General features: G+C 44.6%; 1 protein-coding gene across 2 annotated transcripts; it reads left to right on the top strand.

The window, feature by feature from the left end:
* The first annotated feature begins 1,668 nt into the window (after positions 1-1,668).
* LOC125551406 (putative anthocyanidin reductase) lies at positions 1,669-7,869 on the top strand. Of its 2 annotated transcripts, none has more exons than XM_048714632.1 (5): positions 1,669-2,178; positions 2,276-2,467; positions 3,569-3,619; positions 4,210-4,925; positions 5,033-7,869. In XM_048714632.1, the coding sequence occupies exons 1-4, from the start codon at positions 2,098-2,100 to the stop codon at positions 4,270-4,272; spliced, it is 387 nt and encodes a 128-aa protein (XP_048570589.1). In that variant the 5' UTR covers positions 1,669-2,097; the 3' UTR covers positions 4,273-4,925; positions 5,033-7,869. The 2 variants fall into 2 exon arrangements, with proteins under 2 accessions (XP_048570589.1, XP_048570590.1); XM_048714633.1 differs by having other exon boundaries at positions 7,713-7,869.
* Positions 7,870-9,587: the final 1,718 nt, after the last annotated feature.

Below are 9,587 nucleotides of genomic sequence, written 5' to 3' on the forward strand. Positions count from 1 at the left end.
CAACAAAGTCTACGCTATTGGGAAATATGCCCGTGCGTTGCAACGGGAAAAAAAATACCACATCTCTAAGAATGATTCAAGACCCTTCACTCAGGTCCCGTTCTCTATTTTAACATAGCATCAACAATGTCGTCACTTATCCTCCCTCCCATCTTTCCCTTGCTTACGTGTGGTCTATAACTGCAATGCTTTAAGACTAAAGTAACATTGAAAATCCTATTATCCACAATATTCTCACGATATGCAAAAGTAATATTTGATTGTAATATTCATAATTTATTATCCATAATATTCTCACAATATCCAGGAGTTCAAAACATAAGAGCCAGTAGGTACCAAATATGAATATTTCTTAAAAACACGGGGGAAATTCCACTCAAACAACTTTTCAAGTGACAAAAAAAGCAGGGCAGCATTATTCAAACTATTTTGATTGAAAATATAGTAAACATGCCCGTGCGTTGCAACATGAAAAGAAAAATACCACATGTCTTTAATCCAATAACGACACCACATCTGTATTAATCTACACAGTGCTGGCATGGTTGAACGCAAAGCCTGGACGGATTTGAAACAGCCTTCGGCTGACATCACGTGAGCAGCCGCACCATGCGCAGGCCAACCCTGTCGACGTATTTCCCTTGCTAGATCTACATCAATTTCTTTGGCTCACTTTTTGTGTGACTCCTCCCTGCTTATAGCCATTGATCGATAAAGGCGAACTCCGGGAGTTGTTTGTCTAGTGATGTTGGTGATGATCACGACTACCGACGGAAGTGGAGGAATTTTGCCTTAACTTTTGAGCTTGGAGGAGCCAAACCAATTTATAACAGAAGCATGATAAATCACTTTACAAACCAATAAATCTGCCCATTGATTAACACAGTCGATATGGCATAATTTTAGTTACCCAATGGCTGCACCTGCCAATAGGAATTGAGCCCCCATTAAAATAAAGGAAGGACATGCATTATGCTGACTCACTCCAATTAAACGGCTGCTTGGTTGGTTTGTGTGTAACCCCGCGAAAGAGAATCAAGTCGTTGTGTGCCCTGCTAGCGCATTTTACTGAGTATCTTTTCGGTGCTGTTTTTTCATACTGTCCATATTTTTATTTCTCAACGATTTTGCTACGTCAAATGGAATTTGCTGCATATTTACCAAAAATATATCTGATTGATCTACATGCAGTTTTGATCGAGAGTCGACACACAACATTGCAAGCCCAGTTAATGTTGCTACAAGAAGTACGCAATGCTCCAAAGCTGGACCACCGTTGTTGCTGTAAGGCGGACCACATGCTGCAAAGCTCGACCACCATTGTTGTGAAGTCGGATGCCACTATTTCAACAACCTTCTTCTTTGGAGTCAATCACAAGTTACGCCTAGCGACAACTATGTCGTGGGTACAACTACATATAATTTAGTTTCAACAATAGAAGTTTTGGTGGATATGTTAATTTTTCTTCCGTTGTAACGCACGGGCATATGTGTTAGTAATAATAATAATAATAATAATAATAATAATAATAATAATAATAATAATAATCTCTAATAATAAAGCATGGATTGACTTTGTCGGATTCACCATCATAATAAGCTTTTTTTTCATGTCATAATACGCTTTTATAATTTATATGGACAAAATCGTAATATAAATAAGGTGATACTAATAGCATGTTCATCTGTGGCCAGGCCCAGCCAAATCCCCCTAGCCGCCGCCGCACCACTCCCCCACCGCGGCCGACCTCAACTCGCCCGTCGCCATGGCTGCACCTCTGCCCGCTCACGAGCCTCCACTCCGCGCTCAGCTCTACGACACCCGCGACGCAGCGCGCGCCGCCCTCCGCTGCCAAATCGGCGGCCACTGGGCCACGCTCTGCGCCGGCTACGCCGACCGCCGCGCGCCGCCGCCTTCCGGCGGTGGAGCCTCTCTCATGGAGGATTACACCGGCTGCCCCGCGCTAGCCGAGATCATCCGCATCCTCTCCGTGAAGCGCCATCGTCGCGGGAGGACTTCATTGCCTGGCTCGCCGACAACTTCATGACGAGGCCCGCGTCCGCGTCTTCCCGTGCAACCTCCTCGATGGCGCCGCCATGCTCGCCGCCGCGCGCGGCTGCTACGATATCTTCCACCTCGCCTTGCCCTGCACCGTCGACCGCGTCCTGGACCCCCAAGTACTGCTGCTCCATGACCGTCCTGCCGTTGTTCCTTTAGAGTTTAGACCTCTCAGTATGAGTACGGGGTGGCCTCTGTCTCATTTTGTGGCTGCAGAAGGAGCGGGTAGCGCCGGCCGTGGAAGGGACGCTCCACGTGCTGCGCGCCGCCAAGGATGTCGGGGGCGTGGGCCGGGTGGTGGTGACCTCGGCCATCTCCGCCGTCGTGCCTAGCCCGGGCCGGCCGGCCGGGGAGGTCCTCGATGAGAGCTGCTGGACCAACATCGACTACTACTGCGACAAGAACAGGGTGAGATGATACAACCACCTTGCCTAGCCCGGGCCGGCCGGCCGGGGAGGTCCTCGATGAGAGCTGCTGGATCAACATCGACTACTACTGCGACAAGAACAGGGTGAGATGATACAACCACCTTGTAAAAAGTGCAGTTACTAAACAAAAGCACTGCAGCTGTTAAGCAAGACAAGAATAGCAACTTACCCACCCCCCCTGGCACCGACCGGCCTCTGCCCCTCCCCGCTGCACAAAATTCGGTTCTTTGTCCCCACTTTGCTGCACAAACTCCGTGCCTCTCCTACGACCATTCTTCGCTCCATGGCCTCCCACGAATCTCAACCCTGGCAACTGGAGTATGTTACCTTAATTACTTGCTGTACAACTGCAGTATTTCTAAAACAATTTCCATGGCTAGCAGTCAGGTTGAATTACTAGCTGAGTTTTGCATATATGCAATCACTTTTGCCTGTTTTTGGCCTTTCACCCTTCACTTTTGAAGCAATGAAATGTTCAATCTTGAAGATGATCTTTAGTGTTCATGTTCAGTGTTAATGTTCAAGTGTTATAAACTCAGATTTCAGTGTTAATGTGCAAATGTTCATTAACACTATTTGAAATCTGAGAACTAGAAATGCAGAAATCTGAAAACTGGAATCTCTAGTTAGCTGAATTTTTGAACATTTAATCTTGTCTAACTATTTGTGAGGTTTATTGGTGTTTCCAGTAGATAAAACCTGACCCTATGTATTTATAAATGGAGCAGAACTGTATTTATAAAACTTCAGAGAATATATTGTTGTCTTCCTTATATTCTTTTATTACTAGAGCCACCATACAAAATTCTCTGGAGCAGAACTGTATTTCAATTATAAATGACAGGAACAAAACTTTTATATATTTGTTGTGAGTACAACTTGAGAGAGTTTCAGAGAAATAAAAGAAAGCAATTAAAACTTCAGAGAATATATTGTTGTTTATATAAACTGAATATTATGTACTGTCAATATTCAGAAGCACATAATATATTGTTGTTTAGATAAACAAAGCTGCTTGCTGGTATCTCCACTTTTCAGCTGGGCTTTGCAGTTATCTCAGTTTCTATCTTTTGTTGGCCAGATGATTCCGCCAAGGATCAATGCTAGCATAGCCATGTTTCTTCACTTGAAGGTACGTGTATTGCAATAATGTAATCTTGACAGTCGTAGTTTAAGATCTTTTTCATAATTTTGAATTTTCTAGATAGAGAAATTTATATAGTACCACTCTTTAATCATTGCTTAGTCCCTCTAGAATGTTTGCTGGTAGGTTAGCAATAATATCATGAGTAGCACACTGAAGCAGGGGCAATTCATGAACTTGTACAAACTGAACACATTCTTTTACTGATGAAACCTTCATATAACATCTAAATTAATCAGAAAACGGATGAGCAAATTAGTTTTATCAAGAGAGAACTGGCTGAAATGAAGCTAATACGGATATACTGAATATTCTGCAGTGGTTAGTATACTAGAGAGTTAAACTGCATGTTCTGTCATATCTGAAACCCTTTTCTACTCCATACTTTACCTAAACAATGTCTCTGCATTGGCATAAGAACCATAGATTGAAAAATCATCATCCATTGGCATTTGTCACCATGGCAATGAAATAACCCGCATTTGCTATTCAGAAGACTTTTCTTGTCTAGTTCTTTGTGTGATTTGTTACTATGATAAGGAAACATTTCCTCAACCCATCTTTCTATACACACACAGGTTGCCCAGAGGAGTATAAGGATTTCCTCATCGGGCCAGTCCACGTGGAACAGAACAAGATGAGTATAAGACAAACGCTGTTTGTTGATGCCATCATGCCTGGCTGTTTCGACTGCTCCTCCGCCCACAATTCGGCCAGGCTCACGTGGTGTCACGAGCGGGGAACAAAGGGACGTCTTCCGTTACAGAGAATTTCTAGAGGACTCAGATTTGATACCACAACTTCAATCTTCTGAAGTGGCCAAGGTTGGAACCAAGGAATAAGGCACCAGGTTGTGCAGGTTGTGTTTCGCTGTTTGTTGCAGAGAGCAGCCAATATGAATGATCCACACCGGGCTTCAAAGAGATAGTCCAGTTCATCTACGAGTTCATCCTACCATGCTTTCCTACTTCCAACTTCCAATGTATTTTGTGACTGAGATTGTGCACATAAGCTATTTGTGAGAATGTCAGCAAACGATGATATTAGATTATGCAAAGCTTTCCGGTGGTTGAATGGCTCTCACATGTTCTACTGCTGCAAATTTGTGTCATCAAGGTTACCCCCTTCAAATTTAAATATACTTCTGATTTTGCATTTTATGATGAATAACAGTGTGCCTGCAATTAGTTTGTAATCATCCTTTTCCGTTGCCGAGGGGTGTTCTCCATTGGCGATGATCCAACAACTGATGCTTCATTTTCGGATTAAAGATAGGTCAAACTGACTAAAAAATGTAAGGACTCAACATCTTTTCTTTCTCTATTATGAGAGCATACTGCATATGAACGACCAATAATTCCTTTCACGATTCAGGATCCTGTTCTTTTTTACTCTCTGCAGCCTTGAAGGTAGAGGATACACAATCTTTACTGCATTTTTATGGGTGTCTCCATTATTGCACACACTTTGATACCTCCTACTAATGGAATGTATTTCCAAGAAAAATATCTGTACGTACAAAGTACATATCTACAAGTAATTCACTCATTTTTAATGATACTTCACGCGCTGTTTGCTAAGTTCTATTTTTATTTTATCAAGCTTTACTATGCTTTAAATTATACCAATACTATATTTGAAGTGTGTTCAAGTTACCAGCCATGGTATTCATCTTCTTTCTCCTTTTTTTTGGTGGATTTTATTTTGATATGTAGAAACAGCCACCCTACTGTGTACTCAGGAAAGGAACATGCTTTGTTCTTTTATCTACATTGTTTCTATAGCTTATATACTTCAGATTTTCACTATCGTAGTGTTGTCTCCCTTTCTAGAAAGCCATGGAAACTATAATTTTACTCTCGTCGGTTTGTTTTTTTGTACTATGATTCGATGGCCATGGTCGAAGAACATGACGACATAGTTTACTGCCTGAAAAATGCCCAGGCTCATTGGCGACAGTGAAGTGTGTGTAGCTTATGTTCAGTCAAGAGTCGTACCTTAACATAATTTGCATTAAGAATTATTATTGTGTGCGATAAATAAGGAAATGCACTACATGATATGTAAAGACATGATTTATGTTGAACCACGTGAAGTGAATGTGATGGTTGTTGCAACACATGAGGAATTAGAAGTCGGTGCAGGGAGGGGCTTGAGTTTGTTTCTCCCGTTGCAACCCACGGGCATTTGTGGTAGTAATAATAAAGGACGGTTTGACTTTGTCGGGTTCACCGTCACGGATCTTTTGTGAAAAAGCCCCTGTGGTTTTTGATATTCAGTCTGCACTCCAAATCAAACCGGTACGAGGGGGAAAATAACGCAGCCATGCTCTGCCTCGTAGCGCTCCCCCCGTGCCGCCGGCCGCCTCCTCACTGCGTCGCGCCGCCGCTCCACAAAACTCCCGCCGAACCACACCTCCTATCCCCTGGCTACTGCCTCCCACCTCTAAAGCTCTCGCCATGAGCTATATCTGGCGCCACCACCCCTCATCGCCCTCGGCTGGGCTTCCCTCAATCCCCCACCGCTCCCAAAGCGCCGCCCGCGATAGATCTAAGCTGGCAACCGCCCCAGCATGCCTCCCGGCAGCGGATCCAGGCCGACAACTACTCCCCTCCTCCCCCGCGACTGATTGCCTCCACTACCCTCCCTTCCATCTTAGGGTCTGGAGAGCCCCAGCCGCCACGCTCCCTCTTTCCTCTCCTCTGCGTCAAGATCGACTGTGAGCTCACTGGTGCCTGCTCTCTGCCGACCTTCCCTTCCCAGCCGCCTCACGACATGCAGTACGGGGTGGCGAAGCCGTGCAGTTCATCGTGTCCGTCCCGTCATGTACCTTCTCGGTGTTGGCCCCCGATCCCCATGAGCATACCCTCCCCTATTTTCTCTGTGTCACCGACCATGGCAACCACGAGGCTGGAAGGGGTCTCATGGACCCGAGAGTGCGAGAGGAGTAACAGCGCTGGCGCTGACGCCTAGGAAGACCGTAGTGTGGTGCTCTGCTGTATGGATTCCTCTCCCATGGAGTTCAAAGTTTTTGCATTTTTGTTTCAGTTTTTTTATGTGCAAAAATACAGTTCAGTGCAGTTCTTTCTTCTCTTTGGGCTTAGGTTCTCTAGATGATGTTTGCATCTGGGTTGTAAAATGTTGCCCGCATCAAGTGCAATTCAGAACTTACAAGTTCCGTTGTCAGTCTCCTGTGCAGTTCATTACAGTAGAATTTTCATGTGTTTGATTCAGTTATCTTTGCTCTGTTCTATGTCATGAGGCTGCAGTCCCATGATCTCCTGTTTACCGGCGTCACCCCGGTCTATCTAAGTAGTTGGGTGGGGATTGGGGGTGTCACTGGGCATCCAAATGACGAGTTCCCGCCGTGAGCTGGTGCTGTGCTCCTCGCCGCTGGTGGTCGTGCTACAACAACGTGCAGTTCACCGGGCTGTGTCATGTGGTTCACCAGGCCGTGGAGTGTGGTTTACCGGCCGACAGCGTGCGGTTTGCCGGGCTGTGTGTGTTCTTCTTTGGCTAGGAACTGGTTCACCAGATCACTCCTTCAACAAGAGCTAGCTATATGTTCATGAGTTTCATGCGTTTATGTTTCGGGCTGCAGAATTAATGAGCACTCACAAAGGACAAGCCATCAAGGTGTTTTTCTGCGCATATGTAGTTCAAGTGGAAGATGGGGCATTGTGCCTTCTCCAACTCCTTCCGATCTGTTGATCAAGTCAAGAGAATAAGAGCAGTGACGATTACCTTTTCTTGCTAAACTTTCCCGTCAATGCCTAATATGTGTGTTTTTCTTCCTAATGGTGTCATGCTTCGATTTGATTTCTTTCATGAGGAAGTGAATAGCACTGATTATTGCACGTGCTTATACATTTCAAATGGATTGCTAGGTTAAATGGTATAGTGTTCAAAGCTCTTAGTTTTTCTGAACGGTCTAATAATTATTCAGTTTACTAAACTACTGAACTACTTCTTTGGGTCTGAATTTGCTGAATTATCGAACGGTCTAAGAATTATTAAGTTTACTAAACTGCTTCTTTGGGTCTGAATTTTCTGAATTGCTTCTTTGTGTCAAAATTGCTAGGTACCCTGGAATATATGGAAGTGCGGAAACTCCAAGCTCTTTCAGGATGTTTTTGAGGAATTGCACATTACTGCTAGCAAGATTGCTGATGATCTTATGTTGTAGTCCAACATGTATTCAAATGAAATTAACAAAGGCATCCTTAGAGGTTGGAGCACTATGTTGTATCACCTATCTGTAAGATTGTGATTTTTTCCCTCCTTTTCTTTTCTATTAATCCTACTTTATCATTTTCCTTTGTATAGTTTTCATTTTATGAAGTGTTTTAGGCTGTGTAAGCCTGTTGTAGTCCCTATAATAAAAAGGTGGAAAGTGATGCATCACCCTCTCTTAACTGAATAGACACTGTGGCGTCGATGAGACGCTTCGACCCATGCTGGCCGTCATTCCCCACCACTGAGGTTTCGTTTCCCTGTCCTTTCCTTCTTCCAATCTTCAGTCCAATTGTATGAACAGAAACATACCTTCTCATATGTTTGTAGATGAAGAAGAAATGGTTGGCTTACCAATCACTTAAGCATCCAGAGCTTCGGCGCCCAACTGTTGAAGAAGGCTCAGACTGATGGAGTTGTCCCAAACAAGGCACAGACCTGACCCCTTTCCGCTGCTGGAGTCCTTGCATGCCTTTAAAGGATGTAATGTTATGTAACACCCACAATGCGGCCATATCTCCCACGTGTCGCGACACGACTTAGAGGCATAGCCGCATGGTAGTTTAGTCACAAGTGGAGTAATCTTCACACAATCCCATGTACTTAAAAAGAAAGGGATAAAGAGTTGGCTTACAATCGTCACTTCGCACAAATAACAAGTCAAACATACATCAACCAGAATACAATCAAGTTCCGACTACGGAACCAAAATAAAAGAAGACAACCCCAAATGCTAGATCCCTGATCGTCTCAACTGGGCTCCACTACTGATCAACCACAAAAGACGCAAAACAACGATCAAGATCTTCATCGAGCTCCCACTTAAGCTTGGTTGCATCACCTGCGTTGGTATCATCGGCACCTGCAACTGTTTGGAAGTATCTGTGAGTCACGAGGACTCAGCAATCTCACACCCACGAGATCAAGAGTATTTAAGCTTATGGATATGGTAAGGTAAGGAGGTGGAGCTGCAATAAGCACTAAGCATATATGGTGGCTAACATACGCAAATAAGAGCGAGAAGAGAAGCAACGCAATGGTCGTGATGCTAGAAGTGATCAAGAAGTGATCCTGAAACTACTTACGTTCAAGCATAACACAAGACCGTGTTCACTTCCCGGACTCCGCCGAAAAGAGACCATCACGGCTACACACGCGGTTGATGCATTTTAATTATGTCAAGTGTCAAGTTCTCTACAACCGGATATTAATAAATTCTCATCTGCCACATAACCGCGGGCACGGCTCTCGAAAGTTTAAACCCTGCAGGCGTGTCCCAACTTAGCCCATCACAAGCTCTCACGGTCAACAAAGGATATTCCTTCTCCCGGAAAGACCCGATCAGCCTTGGAATCCCGGTTACAAGACATTTCGACAATGGTAAAACAAGACCAGCAAAGCCGCCCGGATGTGCCGACAAATCCCGATAGGAGCTGCACATATCTCGTTCTCAAGGCACACCGGATGAACACTACATACAGCTAAAACCAACCCTCAAGTTTCCCCGAGGTGGCGCTGCAAGTGGCTCTGTTTTGGACCAACACTTAGAGGAGGACTGGCCCGGGGGGGGGGGTTAAAATAAAGATGACCCTCGGGCTCCGGAAACCCAAGGGAAAAAGGCTTAGGTTGCTAGGCAAATGTAAAACCAAGGTTGGGCCTTGCTGGAGGAGTTTTATTCAAAGCAAACTGTCAAGGGGTTTCCATAACACCCAATCGCGTAAGG

The sequence above is a fragment of the Triticum urartu genome, chromosome 4 (assembly GCF_003073215.2).
Source record: "Triticum urartu cultivar G1812 chromosome 4, Tu2.1, whole genome shotgun sequence".
NCBI classification, from domain to species: Eukaryota; Viridiplantae; Streptophyta; class Magnoliopsida; order Poales; family Poaceae; genus Triticum; species Triticum urartu.